This window comes from Micromys minutus, assembly GCF_963924665.1.
Source record: "Micromys minutus genome assembly, chromosome: 30".
NCBI lineage: Eukaryota > Metazoa > Chordata > Mammalia > Rodentia > Muridae > Micromys > Micromys minutus.
In genome coordinates this window covers 19,971,805-19,993,558 of record NC_137965.1, presented here as the reverse complement: position 1 = coordinate 19,993,558, position 21,754 = coordinate 19,971,805, and the positions used below count along the sequence as shown (strand labels likewise).

The 21,754-nt window shown below is 44.9% G+C and overlaps 1 protein-coding gene across 1 annotated transcript in view; it reads left to right on the top strand.

Annotated features, from left to right (window-relative positions):
* Positions 1-7,241: 7,241 nt before the first annotated feature.
* The window catches only part of LOC308439622 (solute carrier family 22 member 2-like), a gene marked incomplete at its 5' end in the record, with an annotated part of 38,743 nt that continues 24,230 nt past the window's right edge, over positions 7,242-21,754 (top strand). The window contains 4 exon segments of the mRNA XM_080941508.1: positions 7,242-7,655; positions 9,695-9,798; positions 17,820-17,974; positions 21,247-21,415. Coding sequence (XP_080797634.1) covers positions 7,242-7,655; positions 9,695-9,798; positions 17,820-17,974; positions 21,247-21,415 — 842 coding nt within the window.

The window sequence follows — 21,754 nt, the reverse complement described above, 5'->3', positions numbered from 1 at the left end:
ACCCTACCCACAAAGCGCTACAGGCAGGTAGGAAGTGCTAAGAGGAGAATCAGATTTGCCCAGGGATAGCCTGATTTTCCAGTACAAGTGGTCAGCCCTGAATTTATATACATACAAGCAACACCAAACAGATGCAGTTAGGCTATAGTTATACATTTATGTACATATATATGTAAAAATAGTAATTAAAAAAAAAATGAGACCATGGATTTGAGGGGAAGTGGGGGAGTTTGAGAGGAACTGGAGAGAGGATGGGGAGAAAGAAAACAATGTAAAAATTATATTTTAATTTTATTAAACTTTAATTTAATTTATATTTATTTATTTATTAATTAAAATTTATTCCAAAAATTGAAAAAAATTAATTTAGATGAGGGGGTTCCCACCTGCCCATATTATATTGAGAGTTGCAGAACCCCGTTGCTCTGGTCCTACAACCATGAAGATGGTTTTGAAAAGGGCTTCCTTTCTGTGCTTAACAAATGTCATTGAAAATGTTTTGCTATTCTTTTCCTATTGCTGTGATTAAAAATATGCTAACAAGGGCAACTTAAAGGGGAAAGGGCTTGTTTGAATACAGTGGGCTATGGATATAGTCTATCATGATGGGAATCACATGGTTGCAAGAATAGGAAGCTGGCTGGTTACGTAGCACCCAAATTAAGAAAATTATATGAACCAAAAATGGAGGGCAGGCGTGATGATGCATGCCTTTAATCCCAGCACTCAGGAAGCAGAAGCAGGCATATCTCTGAGTTTGAGGCCAGCCTTATCTACAGAGAGAGTTCAAGACAGCTAGGGTTACACAGAGAAACCTTGTCTTCGATAGATAGATAGATAGATAGATAGATAGATAAATAGATAGATAGATGATAGATAGATAGATAGATAGATAGATAGATAGATAGATAGATAGATAAACCTCACAACCCAACCCCCCTAAGAGTCACATCCTCTACCTAGGCTCCCTTCCTAAGTTTCATAACCTTCCCAAACAGTACTACCAGCTAACACAAAGCATTAAAACACGTGCACCCATGGAGGACACTTCACATCCAAACCAAAATTCTAGTGCTACCAAAGCTCAGACTTCCTGAAATCAGAGCTTGGTCTAATATCAGGGCTGAACTCAGCCTGCTCTTTCATCTCCATTGACTCTTGTAGATAGCAGTAACTAGTAGACTGAATATTTCACACTTTTCTCATTGGTTTCCTTGTGTTTATAAATCTAGAAAACAAGCTTTCAGGCGTTGCAGTAAATATTAGAAAATATTAAAATGGTTTATCTCTTTACCAGCCCTGAGGTCTTACTCCTCACGCCCGACCCTGATACGGAGCCACTTGCACCTCTCGTGCCCGGTCTGAGCCACCACTATGGCCCAACTTGTTGGCGCAACTCCCTTCCCTGGCAGTTTTCTACTGCCTGTTCTCTGCCTTTGTCCCGGTGTGTTTCTGTACCCCAAAATCCCACATAAATACAACTCTACAACCTGATAGTTTTTCATACAGGTTTATATATTCAACTCTCAATGCACAAACCCTCTACACAACAAAATTACATCAAATAGACAAAGATACAGACTGCCTTTCTATATGAGATATTAGACCTATAAACTCCTTAATGTTCATAGCTTTTTAACACCAATTAATATCACCTGGGTCTAGCTGATCCTTAGGAACCGCCACCTTGCAACAACCTTCACCCTCCATCCTCTGACCTCCTCAGACCTCTCAGCCCTCTCTACCTCCCTCGCCTCGCCCAGTCATGGCTTTCCTTTATTTTACTAATTCCCAAATGGGAAGGTTCAGTTGGAGTCACTGACTAGGCAGCCCTTCTTGGGGAAGTGGAATTAACATTAAAATATGAACAGCTTCAGGACAATCTACATCCAGGAACTTGGTCCATACATCAGTTCCCTGACAGTTGCCACCATACACAGCACAGCTAAAGTTCTGTACCCTGGCTGATGCAGTGGCTAACCATCAACTTTTTCTTTTTTTCTTTTTTCTTTTCTTTTTCTCCTCTTTACCCAAATATAGGCTTCTTTGGGCCAAGATCATCATAGCAAAATCTTCCTGTGTGCCAATTTGCACCATGGGAAAAGTCAGGTTATAAAAATAAAAGATAAGAATAAAGAGAACTGGCTGGGTTTATCTCCTTAAATTAATAAAAAGCCATTAAAAGATGGCCACACTACTTGTCTTAGTTAGGGTTTTATTGCTGTGAACAGACACCATGACCAAGGCAAGTCTTATAAATAAAAACATTTAATTGAGGCTGGCTTACAGGTACAGAGGTTCAGTCCAGTATCAAGGCAGAAGCATGGCAACATCCAGGCAGGCATGGTGCAGGAGGAGCTGAGCATTATAAATCTTCATTCAAAGAAAGCCAGGAACAGACTGAGCATCCTCAGGCAGCTAGGAGGAGTGTGTCCAAGCCCATCCCTGGAGTGACACACTTCCTCGAATAAGGCCACACCTTCTACTAGTGCCACTCCCTGGGCCAAGCATATGCAAACCATCACACAACTAAAAACAGGGACATCATGAAATTTGCAGGCAAGTGGATAGAACTAGAAAATATTATCCTGAGTGAGGTAACCCAGACCCAGAAAAACAAACACACATGGTATGCAGTCACTTTGTAAGTGGATATTAGTCAGAAAGTACGGGATAACCATGCCACAAGCCAAAAAGGCTAAATCACGAGACCCAAGGGAGAATGCTTAATTTTAACTCAGAACAGGAAATAAAATAGACATCAGAGAGATAGATGGAGAGAGAGAACTGGGTGGGAGAAGGCATGGGGAGGGGAACAGGGGTGGAGATCAGGTTGGGTATGGGAGAGGACTAGGAGAGAGAATTGAAGTTAGTTGGAGACATCTCTGATATGATCCAGAGATTTGGGCTTGTGGAGTCTATGGGGATAATCCTAGTTGAGACTCCTACCAGTAGGGGATATGGAGCCTGAAGTGGCCACCTCCTATAGCCAGGTAGGGCTGCTAGTGGAGGGAGAGAGACACCAACCCACCCACTAAACCTTTGACCCAAAATTTGTTTTGCCCACAAGATGCCCAGGAATAAAGATGGAGCAGAGATCAAGGGAATGGCCAACAAATGGCTGGCCCAACTTAAGACCCATCCTATGGGAAAGAGCCAATCCTTAACACTTTTAGTGATATTCTGCTATGCTTGCAGGCAGACAGAAGCCTAGCATAAACATCTTCTGAGAGGCTTCATCCAGCAGCTGATGGAAACGTGCAGAGACCCACAGCCTAACATCAAGAGGGCTCAGGAAATCTTCTTGGGAAGTAAGAGGAAAGATTGGGGGGATCAGAGAGGTCAAGGATGCCACAAGAAGCCCTAGAGAGTCAACCAAATATCCTGGGCCCATGGGGGCTCACAGAGACTGAACCACCAACCAAAGAACATGTTTTGGCTGGACCAAGGCCCCCTACACATTTGTAGCAGAATGTGTATCTTGGTCTTCATGTGGGTTCCCTAACAATTGGAATGAAGGTTGTCTCTGACTATGTTGCCTGCCTTTGGATCCCTTTCTCTAGCTGGACTTTCTTGTCTGGCATCAGTGGGAGAGGATGCACTTAATCCTGCTGCAAATTAATGTGCCATGGCGGGTTGGTACCCGTGGCTGGCCTTTTCTGAAGACAAAAGGAAACGGGACTGGGAGGAGAGAAGGGAGGAAGGATGTGATCAGAAAGCAAAGTGAATAGATAGATAGATAGATAGATAGATAGATAGATAGATAGATAGAAATAAAAATAAATAAATATGATTTTTAAAGATGCCCATGGAAGCTGCCAGAGACACAAGACGCAGGAAGCCCTACATAGTTCATTGATAGCTGTGGGTTTTATGGTTTTCATTTTATTAATCTAATTCAATCTATGTCCACTTTGCAAAATGTATATTAGGGGCTTGGGAGATGGCTAAGTACAAAGTTCACTGTACAAGCATGAAGAGCTAAGGCTGACCCCAGAACCCACACAAATAGTCAGATGTGGTGGTGTACACTTAAAGTCCAGCAGATTCCGGGTGATCACTAGCCAGCCAGCCTCAGAGTGGCCCCACACTGCTGAGACACAGCGATACCTGTACTGGAATTTCTACATGAGAAAGTCTTCAACTTAACCTGCAACCAAAAGGAAGAATAGTGTTCCAATGAATGGAAAGCTTTAGAAGATGAATCCTGATTGTCTTAGAGTTTTACTGTTGTGAATAGATACCATGACCAAGACAAGTCTTATAAAGGAAAACATTTAATTGGGGCTAGCTTACAGGTTCAGAGGTTCAGTCCAGTATCATCAAGGTGGGAACATGGCAGCTTCCAGGCAAGCATTATGCAAGAGGAGCTAAGAGTTCTACATCTTCATCTGAAGGCTGCTAGTGGAAGACTCACTTCCAGGTAGCTAGGGTGAGATAGCCTACACTCACCATGACACACCTACTCCAACAGGGTAACACCTTCTAATAGTGCCCCTCCCTGGGCAGAGCATATGCAAACCATCACACAGATATACCACGAAGAAGCTTTCTCAAGCAATTGGTCACACCCACTAGCGGAATGAGTCCATAGTTCTGGGTCAAAGAGGCTGTGCCCATCTACAGGTCCCAAATGCCTGTAATAACCATAGAAGAATGGGGAGGCCCATGGGGAGGAAGACAGAATAGGAGTAGGGTGGGGCAGGCGAAGAGAGGAAAAACAGGAGGAAGGTGAGAGTAGGGGATTGAATACCTACTTCTCAACCAACATGCTGAGTCCTGTGTGGTCACACACTCCAGCTCTGACTCAGATGGAATCACCAAGTTTACCAGGGACACCAAGAGCGTGTCTGGTGACATGACTGCATATGAGGGCCAAGCTGGACTATTGTGTCCTACCTGACTCTACCCAGCCAACTACTGTTAACCCATTTGCTGACAACACACAGTCTCTGTCTCTATGAGGCCATTGGTTCCACCCTCTTGTTTCAGATTAACCACACCTGGCTAAGGGATGCAACAATGCCAGATATGGGCACCATCTCATAAAACCATCCTGCATGAAAAAATGACTTCAAGTCTGCCTTTCTATCTCTGAATTGTCTGTGGCCTGGTCTAACGTCTCTCTCTGACTAGCCCCACCAAGTGGCATAGAGAATCTGGGGAAACTAAGAAATTAAGGTCAGTATGGTGCAGATCATCACCTGAAGTGCTAAACAGAAGGCAGAGCTCTAGGACATTCATTTGTATTACGAGAAACCTGATAGAAGATTGAGAAATACTTCTGCCATGAATTACAACAAATTATCAGTTTGTGTGTATTAAATGATCAGTGCCCCCAGATTAGCCTCAGGTCATATTTCCGAATATATAGAATATCCCACAAATAAATTGATAAGGATACAAGAAACTCAGATTGAAGTGCCCAGCACTGTAATAGCTCCTGGCTGTGGCTTCTCCCATAGGACAAGACAGAGCTGCTTGTTTGTGTGGCTCGGCAGTCCTCTTGTCTGTCACCTAATAGCATTGATTTTACAGCTCTTCGGTTCTGGACTTCATTTCTGCGTTTGTGTCTCACTAGAAACGTGTCCAATGAGCCAATGTTGTAAGTGATCTGAGCGCTCTCGTGCGCCTTATCTGATCAGTGTTTCTAGTTCAGGATGGGTTTCAACATTGTTCCTTGGCACAGGATGCTCTCCTTGACTCTCACCTGGAGGCCTCTGGCTCACGGGCGTGAAGATCTGGCGTCCTGATACAGACTGTACCCATGAGTCAGTCACAGGTGCGAGTGCTTGTGAATTTCCTAGTAGGAGGCAGGGAGGACTGTGTCTCGGACCTGGATGTAGAGGAAGGCTTGACAATCATAGTTGCTTTTGAACTAGCCCACTCCCACGGCCTGCCCAGTGAATAATAGATGTAGCCTCAGCTTCTGACGTAGTCCCTTAGGATGTCTGGACAGGACTGAGGAAATCCCTAAAAGGCTCTGAACCCACTCAATAAGCAGATGACCAAGGGGCTGCAGGGGCCCAGGTAATGGAGCATCTCTGGAAGCCAGACGAGGCCATGGCAGGCAGTCACGGGCATCCTCAACGGTGTCCAGCCTGCAGCTGCAAGGATAAGAAAGGTTACTATAGGTCACTGCCTTTGGACTGAGCTGTTAAGCCCACTGATTGTTTGACAGAACAAAAGGAGGAGGGCTGAGGAGGAGAAGGAAGGCAAGAAATCAGAAAGAGGGAAAGAGAGAGGAAGAGGGGGCGCACACAGAAGGGAGACAGACTGACAGACAGATGTTACATTCCAGCTTTATAATGCAGGTTTGTCAGCAGGCCACCCTTCTTTGCTTTGCTTGGCAGCGTCGCTCTCCTCTGGGATCCTGTGTCCAGCAGAGAGACTGCCTGTTTGCCTGGCATTTGGAAACCCTTACCAGCATCCTGAAGGAGCATCCCTAGGTGAGGATTACTGACACAGATGGAACAACCTGGAACCACGGAATGACGAGGGAACAAACACACCCATGTCCTGCATTTGCACTTGACCTATACATGAGACACATTTGTTACTCTTTCTTCACAAGTGGGTGAAGAGGAAGGACACACCAGGGTTGAGAGGTAAGAATGCTAAACCGGAATAAACCCTTTGAAAAGTCAGAACGATCCAATTTGAGGGAAATCAAAGCAGGCCGCCACAGCATGTCGCTCGAGTGCTTTGCTTTCAGGGGGATCCAGGAGTTTGGATCCAGGACCCCTGACCCTGGTGCACACTGGGCATGTATAACCACGTGCATGTATGTCTCTGTGACACCTACAGGAGAGGCCGGCTGTGTAGGTGATGGGGATATATTAATTTCCCTGCCACTTAACGTGCTAGGGAAAGATTAACCAGCTGTGATATGTTAAGAGACTCAGATTTCTCCCCGTGGGATACAGAGAAGGGATTGTTTGTAATGCTGCTGTGAGGCTGAGACAAACTCACAGAGAATGAGGTTACAATAAACACATCACACTCCAGGGCCTGCTCTGGGCATTTCCGGGCAGCAAGATCTTCCCCCATTGGAGAGGTGCGATTAGAAGTTGGCCTGTCCGAGGGAAGTCTGACCCGAAGGCTGGTCCCTCTCTAAGTAAGCTAATGCTCACCCTTTGACTCTTGGTCAAGAGTCGTCCTGATCTGACCACAGCTGCCTTCATTCAGCAGCATTTGGAGCCCTGTAGGTGAAGCCTCAGGAACAGCCACCTCCAGGGACCATGCCGACCGTGGATGATATTTTAGAACATATAGGGGAATTCCACCTTTTTCAGAAGCAAACATTTTTCCTCTTAGCTCTGCTCTCCGCTGCCTTCACCCCCATCTATGTGGGCATCGTTTTCCTGGGATTTACCCCCAATCACCACTGCTGGAGCCCTGGGGTGGCCGAGCTGAGCCATCGGTGTGGCTGGAGCCCTGCAGAGGAGTTGAACTACACCGTGCCGGGCCTGGGGTCTTCGGAGGAGGCGTCCTTCCTCAGCCAGTGCATGAGGTATGAGGTGGACTGGAACCAGAGCACCCTTGACTGCGTGGACCCACTGTCCCGCCTGGCTGCCAACAGGAGCCAGTTGCCACTGAGCCCCTGCGAGCATGGCTGGGTGTACCACACTCCCCGCTCCTCCGTCGTCACTGAGGTAAGTGAGCTCAGGAATTAGGATGCAAAAGAGTCTGTCTTAAGGAAGAAGCAGGAAATGCATGGTTCTTACACTTGTCCAGACGCGTTTTTTTTTTTTTTTTTTTTTTTTTTTGGACCCGTAGGCCTTATAAAATCCTAGCTTCCTGGTAAAAGCATGCAGCCTCTCACTTGTCTGAGGTAGTTAGGGAGTACTCCGCTGATGGTGGTGGGCATGAGGCTGGTATGTGCGGGACTCAGCCATGAGCAACAAGCAAGTGCACATCGGGGCGCCCGAAAATGATGCCAGATGTGGGCACGCTCCTGGGAGTCACATCTGCCGGAAGTCTTTCTATTCCACCACACTAATATCACCAGAAAGAGTGTGACCCTCCCCTGACTCCTAGGCTCCGCTAAGGGGTCTTATTATAAGATGTGCTCCTCTCTCCAGAGATATTTGTTCCTCTTTATCGTGGTCAAAATGTCCACAGGAAACTTTGAGGCTGTGGGTTAGACCATGACCTAATTATTATTTTTTTTTATTAAAAAGAATAGTCACAGAAGCAGGCACAACGGCTTAGGGGGTCCAGGCACTTGCAAAGAAAGCCTGCAAACTTGAGGTCAACGGACTGACCTTATAAACCCTTGTAAAAGCAGATGGAGAGAACCACACACATGCAGTGGCACGGAAAAACCTAGTCACATACGATACACACAGACCATGATGATAAAAGTGTTTTAAACAGGAAAAAAAATATAGTCATGGGCTGAGGGTATGGCTCAATAGGTAAAGCATTTTCTTGTAAGCACGAGAATCGGAGTTCAGGCTCCAGAATCCACGGGATGTAGTGGGGGAAATCTAGGTGTGGGCACACGTGAATGTAATTCCAGCACCAGGGAACCAAAGACAGGTGGATTCCCAAGGCTTGCTAGGCAGTCAGCCGAACCTAGTTGGCACTATTCAGGCCAATGAAAGGCCCTTTGAATTAATTAATTAAATTTCATTTATTAATTTAAATTAATTTAATTAATTAATTAAAGCATGGTTTGCTCTTGAGAAATGGCAGCAAGGGCTGTTCTCTGGCTCCCTGTGCAAGTGGACACATCTATGCACACATGAACGCTCACATGCATGCACACACACGCATACGCATGATCTAATTGTGAAGCCTCATTCCGTGAAAAGCAAGCGTGGAAACGTACTGTGGGATTTCCTGCAAACACGGAGCTGTTAGGCAGCTAGTTGAAAAGGACTGCCTGGGTTCCCAGGGGATGTCCTGGTCCTTAGTGGGGGAGCCTTGTAGGGGTCATGGGGAGATCTGAAATGGGCTTCAGGCCACATCAAGGCTCCCAGAACGGACATCACGCCGCTCTAAGTCAGCTCTGCAAAGTAACTCACCCCATCCCTCTGTACAGAGGTCAGGAAACTGAGGCCACAGCAGAAGAACGTGGCTGTGCACAGGCTGCAGAATTAGAAATGGCAGAACGGATGTTAGAAGATCGTCCCTGGTCTGCTCCATTTTCTCCCGCCTTCCAAGCAAAGCAGAACAAGCAAAACAGTCACCGCAGGACACCTTGAATCCCCCTATTTTTAAAAAAGGCAGCTAAGAGTGGTTCAAAGCTTTCTTTCCTCTAGCTGGACATGTTTATCAGGTGTCTGCCTCCACTCACATTTGTGTCTTAGGAATGGAATGGGAGAAAATGCATTCGTCTGTAAGTCAAGCTACTACCTGCTTTCAGCCCATAGAGCCAATGCTTTAGCCAAATGCCAGACTCACGCTGTCAGATGGAATGCTAAGTGGAGTCCAGGGGAAATCTTTTGGCAATGTATAGAAAGTTAGTATGGGTTCCGAAGCGGCACTCGGTTCAAGAAATATTCGAGTAAGTGCCACACAGTAATCAGCTGAATCTCTGGGGCTCCCAGGAACTCCCAGTTAGACCTATTTGAAGAACTCTGATGTGAATGTGTCTAAGGAGATTCTAATAACACTTTCTCCCTCTCTGCCCTGCCCCACCCCTCTGCTCCTACCCCGACTTGGACGGCACTGCACATCTGGACAGTTTAACCTAGTGTGTGCTCACTCCTGGATGCTGGACCTGTTTCAGTCAGTAGTGAATGTGGGGTTTTTCATCGGTGCTGTGTGGATTGGCTACCTAGCGGACAGGTAGGTGAAATGCCTGCAGGGCTTTTAAAATAACCCACAGGTTCAGACAGTACTCTGGGCTCACCCACCCTGCGCGAATCCTTCTTCACCCCAAACACACAGAGAGACCACTTGCTCCCACCTGCCTTAATGGTTACTTTTATAATCTTGGCATTTCTTCCGCTGCTTTGATAACAATGACTCATGTTTACTCTCAGATACTCTGGAGGTCAGGGAAGGAGGTTTCAACCACCTTCCGGGCTAGAGGAGGAAAGCCACCAATGATTTACCCTCCCTTGAGATTCTCAGTCTATTCTTTGTCCTCACTGCCCCTGACGTGGTCATGAGGCTTCAGGAGCTGTGATCTCTGCCGATGCAGGCTGGCAAATCCTCATATGTCGGAAGCCCCGATACCAGGCTCTATGCCTCTGTCCATCCATATTCAGGCTTGGTACTGGCCCAGCTGTGCCTCCAGGTTCTCATTGTCACCATTATAGATCCCTGCTCACTGGACAAAAAAAAAAAGTTTTTTTTTTAAATTTTAATTTGTGTGCCTTTTATTTCTTCATTTATTTTTACCTTTCTAATTAAAATATTGTTTCATCATCCCTGTCCCCTTTCCTCCTTCCAGTTCAGTGCCCCCAGCTCTCATATCTACAGCCTCTTTTTCTTTGATTGTTGTTGTTACACACATACATGTGGACAAATATGTAACTACAACCTGCTGTGCCTGTTTTTGTTGGGGATGTGGTTTCCGGGCTGACCAGGAGAACCAGGAGAACCAATCAAGGAGATCGTGGCTGGAAGAGGCTGGTTCTTACTCTCTTGGCAATCATTAGCTGCCTGCAATGATTCTGGGGTGGGGCCCTGTGAGACTGTCCCTCTTCTGCATTGTCCTGTCTATTAATATTGTCTATGCAGCCATGTCTAAAAGAGGAAGACTTTAGACTTGCCCTTACATCTTTTCGGGCCTCTTCCATGATGTTCCCTTGAGGCAGGGATGCAGGAGCTACGTTTGCGGGTGTATTCGCTGGGCTCGGTGCCCCATAAGTCATTGATCTTTACATTGTGTCCTGTCACGGTTGCCATCTGCTGTAGAGAGACGCTTCCCTTCTATGAAGAATGGTGGTTCCCTTCTATGAAGAATGGGGTTATAATTAACCTGTTGGGTATAGGGATAGGATGTAGGATGCAGTTAAGTAACAGACAGACATCTTTGCTTTGTAGATGACCATAAGCAAGGAAGGGAGGCCTCAACACAGAGAGAAGGGAGATTAAGAAGCACCGTAGATGCCTGGCTATCAAGGTCAATGACACAATATTAATAACGCCCCTCATGTGCAGAGCGTCTCCCATAAGCCAGGCACTGGACTCTGTGGCTTGAACAGTGCCCCTCTAACTGCCAGTCGCCTGATAGCATAGTGACATGTACCTGTGTGTTTATGTGCGTCACACACAGCGTGATGATACATTTGTAAGATTTATGTATGTGTCCACGGAGAGACATAGCCAGAAATAGCATTCCTATCACGTGAATGCAGTTGGTGCAAACAGCCTCAGATGATCAGATACAACAGAAGCAGAAAGCGATATGCTTTCCATGATTATTGCACTTGTTTTTTTATTGAAAATTAAAGTGTATATAGCTTTTTAAATAATGACCGTATTAAGCGATCGGCCTGCAAAAGTACGTATTTGACTCAGAAGCATACAGCAACCGAGTCACTGCCTTCTCTGACCTAACTCTTTCTCTCTACTGGGAATGTAATCTAACTGTAAGACAGCGTTCTGTGATTAGACACCAAGTTGGCATCAACATTGCAAAGGAACTGAGCCTGAGGCCCCATTGGCAGCAGGAGGGAGAATGGATGGAGGCGGAGGCCCTGTGCCAAAAGTCACAATGCATTTGGAACTGTCTGCTCAGCCTCCCTGGCTGGCTTCTTCCTGGACTGGCTGTGGGTGGCTGTGAGGTGGAGGTGGGGGGAGGTCATTAGTTTTTATTGTGATGACACAGAACTGGGGATGGCTGGCTTCTTGCAGGCTGCCCGTGAAGTCAAGACAGACACGTTAGTGAGGAGGTCCAGGATCCAAACTCATTCACTGGCCACTGGTCAGGCAACTCCAGTTCACCCATTTCTTGGTACATCCGGATGGACATTAACACCAGATCTCTAGGAATTGTCACACACGCAGGTGACAGCCACGCTCGGGCTGCCGAAGCCTGTTAATTATTCTCATCCCACTCAGGTAGGCCAAATTCAATCCCTTCTTGCAGCACAATGCCACCACCTCTCCTTCCCCTCAAGTGAGCTCATCCCTTCTGGTTCTATGCAGGTAATCTCCAGGAAGCTGCTATTCCCTATTGTTCCCCCAGAGGCTTCCAGTGGGTCTGTAGTTCTTTCCCCAAAGCCGGCTGGAGTCTTGCTGCTTATTGCTTTTTCTTCTGTCCCACGTGCTTGCAAGGAGCCAAGCACAAGCAGGACAACACGCATGCATTTCTCTTCTGCATACAACTTTAGCCCTCAGGCAAGGGGTCAGGAATGTCATGGGAACCCATTTTGTCCACAAACTGTAACCAACATTCAAGTCAAATATATTGTTGCCCCCCCCAAAAGAATTTAAAACATTTCCTAATACCTAATGGGTGTGGGGTTTAGAAGAAAGCCAGGAGGGTGTTTTGAAATTATCCAGATAAGAATATTGAAAGGGGGGGGGGGTTAAGGAGAAGGAGAGAAAGAGGAAAGGAGAAAGGAAGAAAGGAGGGAAGAAGAAAAAGAAAGGAGAGAGGAAGGGAAGGAAGAAAGGAAGGAAAGAAGAAAGATAAATGGTCTTGCAGGAAGTCCAATTTTCTAGGGTTACTTTGTGGCGTAGATTTTGAGATTAGTTGGTTCCTAAAATGTCTGATTTATTTCTTCACTCACAACTTCTGAGGGAGGTTTTGGAGTGTCGCCTGACACCCAGAAAAGCGGTCTTTCATCTGTCCCAAGCAGTGTGCTCTAATAAGGAATAATGAGTGCTGTATTTAGTGGTGTGTTTACAGGTATTTTACAGCAAACTTTCTGGAGAGAACGTGTCCATCAGAGGTGTCTAGAAACAGCATTTCCTCCACGGAAGCACAGGGAGAGCAGACAACTCAGGTGATCAGACACAATAAGCAAGTAGCAAGCAACACATAGTTTACACCTGGTTTTCTCCTATTTTAATGTAACTTCTTTACATTGTTAGTGTATCAGTTGATCTTTAACAATGGCCATGTTTAACAATTGATTGGCAACTCTTACTCCTGGAGTCTAGGTCTGCTGGCCCAGTGGAAGCAGTTGTAACCAAATGTTCAGCATCATAAGAAACAAACCCTCCACCTGTCACACAGAGGAGTTGTTTGACTAGATACCTTCATTTGATCTCTTTTAGGACCATGACAGCCTTGTAAAAGTAGATTTTACCACCTACCATTCACAGAGAAGGAAACTGAGGCAGGATGGAATCAAAGCACTTCTTGGATATTAATGAACCTAGGAGTCAGCCCAGTCTTTATTATAAGTCAGACTAGGATCCATCTGATTGAATAAGCCTGCGGCTCTGCATCTTTATCCAGATCCCAAATGATGCTGTTCACCCCTCCTCTGATGCAGGAGGCCCTGATTTCTATACTGAGCAATAGACAGCTAAAGGACAATCCAAAGGGATACCCAACCACTCTGGTTCTGTCTGTTTTTCATTAAATAATTCAAATTACTGTGAGGTGTGTGTGGTAGGAGGAGGTATCTCAAGCTACTGACTCAGACTTCCAACATTTCTTAGAAGAGAGAAAAGCACTGTCTCTTTTATTGGGGCAACGTGGGCTTACTTCCCCTGCTTGGACTGTTCAGTAATGTATTTCCCTTTTCCAGCCAAAGAGTTTTGTCCCTCTATAATGGTATCAGTATGGCTTTACTGGGTACCTAAATTCACTAGGTGCTGAGAAGTTATCACTTGAGTAAATGTTTCCAGATTGTAAACTCTAAGGAAAAGGTTTTAGGTATGCTCAGCCTATGGCCCATATACCACATGTAGCTAGAACCATAGATTTACCTAAAACATTGAGATTTTTATGTGTGCTTTTGTACACATGTGCATGCATAAATTCCTGCGTGGATGTGTTCCTGCATGCAAACATGTGTGTGTGTCTGTGTATGTATCTGTGTGTCTGTATGTATGTGTATCTGTGAGTGTATGTGTCTGTATGTGTCTGTGTGTCTGTGTATATGTCTGTGTGTGTGTGTCTGTGTGCATGTGTCTCTGTGTGTGTGTCTGTATGTGTCTGTGTATATGTCTGTATGCATGTGTCTCTGTGTATATGTATGTGTCTGTATGTGTCTGTGTCTGTGTATATGTCTGTGTGCATGTGTCTCTGTGTATATGTATGTGTCTGTATGTGTATGTGTCTGTGTGTGTCTGTGTGCATGTGTCACTGTGTATATGTATGTGTTTGTATGTGTGTCTGTGTGTGTGTCTATGTGTGTCTGTATGTATATGTCTCTCTTTCTGTGCATATATATATATATATATATATATATATATATATATGTGTGTGTGTGTGTGTGTGTCTATGTCTGTGTGTGTATGTGTGCATGTGTCTCTGTGTGTCAGTCTGTATCTGTGTGTGTGTCTTTGTGTGTGTATGTGTCTGTGTGTCTGTGTGTGTATTGGCCAGAGATCAATATGGAACATCTTCATTTATTGCCTTATTTTTTAAAACAAGGTCTCTCACTGAACCTGAGCTGGCTGTTTCAATTGGACTGGCTAGCCAGTAATTCCTGAGGAGCACGTGTATGCGCCGCCCAGTGATGCCACCACACATGGCTTTTTGTGTAGATGCTTGACATTCAAACTCAGGTGTTCATGTTCTCAGTAAGAACTTCACCTCCCGAGGCATCTTCTCAGCCCTACAATGATATCTTGATCAACTGGATCTTGAGTATAAAGTCTGTAGATGCCAATGCCACATCACAGTGTCAGAAGGTTAGAAACAGGAAGGAACACCAGAGAGAGTGAAGCACCCCTTTGGCACTAAACATTGCAGGGTTATGTGTTACCGTGGGAGCCACTGGTGGAGAATTTGGAAGTGACACAGTTGAAACCACTTTCAGATAAGTAGTTGACTATGAGACAACTTGACTGAAGAGACAACTTAAATTTTACATTTCAGACTGAAAACATTAACAGCCTGGGATAATTATTAATAATGCCGTGGATCATTTTCAGATGGTTAGTTAATATCTGATCTGCCCCCTGGAAGCATCTTTCCACAAATAGAAGTCACTACTGAATACTGAGTTATCATGAGAGCATACACCGGTGCTGATGAAGACTGGCCAGTCGAACAAACATTATATGTAGATTAGATACAACATAGTCAGTCATCTATGAACTACTGAACAATATTCACTAATAGTGAATGAGACACCACCAGGAGGGCATGATGGGAAGTGATGAGCTCCAAGTCCACTCTGAGAGCCGACTACTTTCTGTTACTATGTAATCCTTCTGACTGAGTGACTTCGTGAAGGAAGTGGTGTTAGTCAGCTCATAGCTCCAGATGCCCAAGAGGATGACGCTGGCATCAGCTCACCTCTGCTGAGGTGCTCATGGAAGGTAACAGGATGGTGAAGGATTGTCCGTAGAAGACAAAAGCCACATTACAAGATAGATCCAGAGTGCCATTTGGGGACCAGACTCACTCATAACAACTTACTCTCTTAAGATCTATTTTTGGGGCAGGAGCAATAGCTCCATAGATGAAGTTCTTGTCGTGTAAGCATGAGGCTCTGAGTTCTCTCCCAGAACACATGGTTAGAAAGCAGTGGTGCAGAGAAGAGGAGAGGCGAATCAGCAGTTAAGAGCAATTTTTGCTCTGGAGTAGGACCTGGGTTCAATATCAGCACCAGCATGGTGGCTCACAACCATCCGTAAGTCCAGTTCGAGGGGATCCAATAATGCCTTCGGTGGGCTTCTGTGGGTATCAAGCATGTGTATAGTTTACAGACACACATGCCGGCAATACACACACACAGTACATAAATCAAAATAATTAAGCCAAGCATGGTTATGTGTTCTTGGATTCCAACACTGTGGAGGTCGAAACCCTGGGGTTCAATAGTCGGTCAGTGAGTCTCAGACCAGGTAGAAACCTTATCTCAAAAACCAAGAACAGCATCTTAGGAATGATGCCTGAGGTTAGCCTCTGTTTCCACATGTGCACACATACATGCACACACACTCACATGCGCACACATACAGAGACAGACAAAGAACCAATTAAGAGCCCCAGAGTACTGCTTTATTCTCTTCTGAAGGACGGGTCCCCAATGATCTAGAAACCTACTGTCCATATTCACCTCCTCAGAATTCATTAGTTCCCAACACTGTCACACTGAGGACAAAGTTCTTGATACATGGGTCCTTAGGGGAAAACCTTAGTGTCAGCTCTGAGCTAAAGATAAAGCCCTGAGCAATCTATATCTAATACCCATGGAATCCCTTTTTCCAAATATTGTCAGGTTTTTACTTTCAATGTAAAGAAATGCCATAATGTTGAATAATTTATCCAACATCCCTCTCTACTCTGTGTCCTTGGACAATGCTCCCAGTCCCCAGACTGATAAAACCTGAGTTCTTCAACTAAAAATATAGAAGCCATCCCACCAAGATGCCTCATAACAAATAAAACAATAACTGTGGGAAACCAACATGGAGATTTTCTTAGAGAGGCAGTTGTCTGGAAATGAAATACCAAACCCCCAGCTCGTGGATTGCTCTATGATCTGACTGGACTTTTAAGGCATCCACCCCTGGAAGGTCTGGAGGGAGAAAACTCTCTTCGGGTAGCCACAGTACCTGGGTGAAGGAGGCTCAACAAGCTTTAAATTTATCAGTGTAGCCTCACAAATTACTAAACAGAGCTGAAGTCAGGGGTTGGGAGGGTATATGTATGAGTGTGTGGTGTGTGTGTGGTATGTATGTGGTGTGTGTGTGGTATGTGTGTGTGTGTGTGTGTGTGGTGTATGTGGTATGTGTGGTGTGTATGTAGTGTGTATGGTATGTGTGTGTGTGTGTGGTATGTGTGTGTGGTGTGTATGGTGTGTATGTGTGGTGTTTGTGTGGTGTGTGGTATGTGTGTGTGTGATGTGTATGTGGTGTGTGTGTATGTGGTATGTATGTGGTGTGTGTGTGGTGTGTGTATGTGTGGTGTGTGTGTATGTGGTATGTATGTGGTGTGTGTGTGGTGTGTGTATGTGTGGTATGTGTATGTGTGTGGTATGTGTGTGTGGTGTGTGTATGGTATGTGGTGTGTGTGGTGTATGTGTACAGTGTGTGTGTGGTGTGTGTGGTGTGTTTGCGTATGTGTGGTATGTGTGTGCATGTGGTATGTGTGTGTGGTGTGTTTGCGTATGTGTGGTATGTGTGTGCATGTGGTATGTGTGTGTGGTGTGGTGAATGTGTGTAATGTGGGTATGAATGTGGTGTGTGTGTGTGTGTGTGTGTGTGTGTGTATGTGTGTGTGTGTGTGTTGCGAGGTGGTATCAATTCATATGTCTAGAATTGAGAACTGACCTCATATTTTAGTCACATATTTATAATGTCTTTGAATCTTCTCCAACTTTTCATGAATCCAACTGTGATAGAAGGTATTGTTGATTTGTTGGGATGTGGAATCACCTAGAAGACAAAGGCGTGGGAGTGCCTGTGAGAGTTACATAGAAGATCTGCCTTGACTGTAGACATCACTGTTCTATGAGCTGAACTGGCTGGACTAGAGGAAGAGTGTGAATTGAGCCCCAGCATCCTCTGCTCTCTGCTTTCTGATTACAGATACAGTGTGACCAGCTGCCTCAAGGTCTTCAGGGTCCTCGAGCTGACTTCCCCTCCCCCAGAACTGTCAGCCAAAATAAAGCCTTTCCTCCGTCCATAAGCTGCTTTTACCAGGTGCTTTGTCCACGGCGCTAGGAGAAACAACGAATACACACACTAATTCCACACCCTGTTTTGGTTCTGCTCCGTAGGTTTGGCCGAAAGTTCTGCCTCTTGGTCACCATTCTCATCAATGCTATTTCTGGGGTTCTCATGGCGATTTCCCCCAACTATGCCTGGATGTTGGCGTTTCGATTTCTCCAAGGACTGGTCAGCAAAGCAGGCTGGTTAATTGGCTACATCCTGAGTAAGAAGGTTTGAGGTGCTGTTGGGCGCACACAAGGACTTTTAGTCAGATGGAACCTGAGTAGAAAGACAATGCTGACCTTTATTCTGTACCTAAAAAATATTATAGCCAGGCAGTGATGGCACAAACCTTTAATCCCAGCACTGGAGAGGCAAAGACAGGTAGATCTCTTAGTTTGAGGGCTGCCTGGTCCACAGACTGAGTTCTGGAAAAGCCAGGGCTACACAGAGAAACCCTGTCCTGAAAACCATCTCCCCAACAAAAGAATGTTTTAGAGTATTTTTTCTTCTTTGAAGATTTATTTGTTTATTATATATGAGTATACTGTGGGGTGTCTTCAGACACACCAGAAGAGGACATCAGATCTCATTACAGATGGTTGTGAGCCACCATGTGGTTGCTGGGATTTGAGCTCAGGACCTCTGGAAGATCTGACAGTGTTCTTAACCACTGAGCCATCTCTCCAGCCCGAGTATATAGCTGAGGATACAAGAGTGGCTGTAGACCTTTGGTTATGCAGCAAGATCTAAAATTGGCTAGGAGGAGACCGGCTTTGGCATGCCTTTGGGGGATTATCTATATAAGGCTAACCACCTTAACTGTGGGTGGCCCCATTCTATGAGCTGGGGTCCTGGACTGAAAGAAAAATAGAGAGTGAGTTATAAAATCCTGGCTGTAATTTACTCACTCGGAGCCAGAGTTACAGTTAAGGTCCTTGGGGTACAAAAGCATGTTTAATTCTATAGCACAGCAGTTATGTAGCACTTGAGGATAATCACCACCTAGTTAATATGCCTGGTAACATGAACCTGGAGGAATTTCAGGGCAGAAAGAGAACATTATTTCTTCCCTAAAAGACAAATAATAAATGGTTGGTGAATGAAGAACTTAATGCATTCAGCTATTCAAGAAGCAATTTGGTTTCTAGAACATTCTGTATAGAAATCGATTGTTCTGATGTACACTTTGTCACTAATCTCAGCATCTGACCACTCGTCGAATTCTTGATACCCACCTTGACACTCCTTCCCACCCCCAACCCACATCTTCCAAGCCCCAGCCAGACCCCCAGTCACTTTGAAAGGCAGGCATTTGTTAAACACCTGTACCATTTTATTTAATCAAATCAGCCATTTTAAAATATGGTTTTAGGTGGTTTTCAGTAACATATAGAAATAGGTTTAGCATGTATGTCTGCTGAATTAGAAATCATTAAAATCTTTAACAGGTTTGTGAGACATTTAAAGCAAAAACTATGGCTTGTGGGACATGTGAAATTCTAATTTCAACATGCCTGTCATACAAAAACAATTTACCTCCGAGCTTCCTGCAAACAGACCCCATACGTCTGCCACAATGTAAACATGAGGCCATGAATAAACCTATTATTTTCTCCATGTGCAACTGTGGCTGGTAACTGGCTTTTCAAAGCACATAAGTCCTAACTGGTATGCTTTCTACTTTCTAAGCCGTAACTACTCCCACCATAAAGGTTTCCAGTAGACGCATATTTAACAACTCATTTGCAAAGATTTTGAAATGTTTTAAATGAATATTTTGCAAGCTAAAAGAAGCAGATTCCTGCCCACCACAGGCTTTCTAAGTCCATTACCCAAATAAACAGAATTTAAAAGTATTTATCTGTGTAAAAGAGCAACTTGTATGTAAATGTCTATTTATATATAAAGCATCTATGGCCCAGATTCAGTTTCTTTTTTTTCCTTTTTCTTTTTACTGGATATATTTTATTTTCATTTCAAATGTTATCCCCTTTCCTGGTTTCCCCTCCATACACCCCCTATCCCATCCTCCCTCTCTCTGCTTCTATGAGGGTGCTCCCCCACCCATCCATTCCCTCCCACTTCCCCATCCTGGCCTTCCCCTACACCGGGAGCATGGAGCCTTGGCAGGACCAAGGGCTTCTCTTCCCATTGATGCCCAACAGGCCATCCTCTGCTACATGTGCAGCTGGAGCCATGGGTCTGTTCATGTGTATTCTTTGGACAGTGGTTTAGTCCCTGGGAGCTCTGGTTGGTCAGTGTTGTTCTAATGGAGTTGCAAACCCAAATTTAGTTCTTAATTCATTTGTCCATTCTTTGAGTTATCACTGCCTGGCTTTTGTATGAAATTTGTGGGAAATCTGATTACGTTCATCCCCAAATTTTTTAAGTATTATTTTATTTTATGCTACGTTGTTTTATTTCTGTGTGTATGTGTGTGTGTGCCACATGTGAGCAGGTACCTGTGGAAAACAGAAGAAGGTGTCAGATCCCCTGAGACTGGAGTTAGAGGTGGCTGTTAGTTACCTGACAGAGGTGCTGGAAACCGAACCAGGTCCTCTGCAAAAGCAGCAAGCGCTCTTAACCACTGAACCATCTCTCAGCCCCTGATATTCTTTCATCATTAGTGTTGCTATTTTTTGACATAAAAACATGTATGTAATTCAGGATGGCCTTGAACTTACTAGAATCCTCCTGCCTCTTGCCTATGCATCTCTGCCTCTCTGCCTCTACCTTCTAAGTACTGGGATTATACACATGAGGTAGCATACCTAGATTTGTGCTGAAATTGTTCTAAAACTCACAAAGATTTGCTCATTTTGTTAACATGGTTCAGTTAATGCAAGTTTATAATAACTACAACAAAATGCCTACTACCACTACATACACACACACACACACACACACACACACACACACACACACACACAACACACACAACATATACATACCACACCACAAACACACACAGACATATCACATATATACCACATCTCTCTCTCCCTCCCTCTCTCTCTCTCTCTCTCTCTCTCTCTCTCTCTCTCTCTCTCTCTCTCTCCCTCTCTCTCAGAAACACACACACACACCACATACATACCACACCACACACACACACAGACACACCACATACATACCACATGTCTCTCTTTCTCTCTCTCCCCCCACACCACAACACATACCACACCACACACATACACACACCACACACACACACACATACATACCCACCACATACATACCACATACATACCACCTCTCTCTCTCTCTCTCTCTCTCTCTCTCTCTCTCTCTCTCTCTCTCACGAGCGCGCGCGCACACACACACACACACACACACACACACACACACACACACACACACACACACAGTTTAAATTGTTTGGAGAGCTGTATAAAAGAATCCTAAGTCAAGCCTGTATTTTTAAGCTAGTTGCCTTAAGGCTGGGAGCCAGCTTTGGCGCATCTTGCTGACCACATGGATTCCTTTCTGTAGTTACAGAATTTGTTGGGCTGGACTATCGCAGAACAGTGGGGATTTGTTACCAAGTCGCCTTCACTGTTGGGCTCCTGGTCCTGGCTGGAGTGGCCTATGCACTTTCCAGCTGGAGGTGGCTGCAGTTTGCCGTGACTCTGCCCAACTTCTGCTTCCTGCTCTATTACTGGTAAGTCTGTTGGAAACAAAAGAAGATGCATGAGAACATCTGTTTGGTTCAGTCTTCCTTCCCCGCCAACACCCTGCTTGTAAAAGGCAAGGCTTACGTCCTCCAGACCCGTGTCACAGGAAGCCATAAAAACCACACAGTCCGCTGCTGGAAACCCAGTGTCTTATCTATTGGGGCATAAGACTTTTGCGACCTGTTTCTTTTATTTCCTGTTATTTACTTGATGTTAGGCTCCAGGCAGCTGTCATGAAATTTGGATGGCACATCCTTCTTAAAAGGTCAACAATGTTTCTCTTTGTTACCCGGTTAATCCTTTAAAAAACCTCTCAGATGGACAGG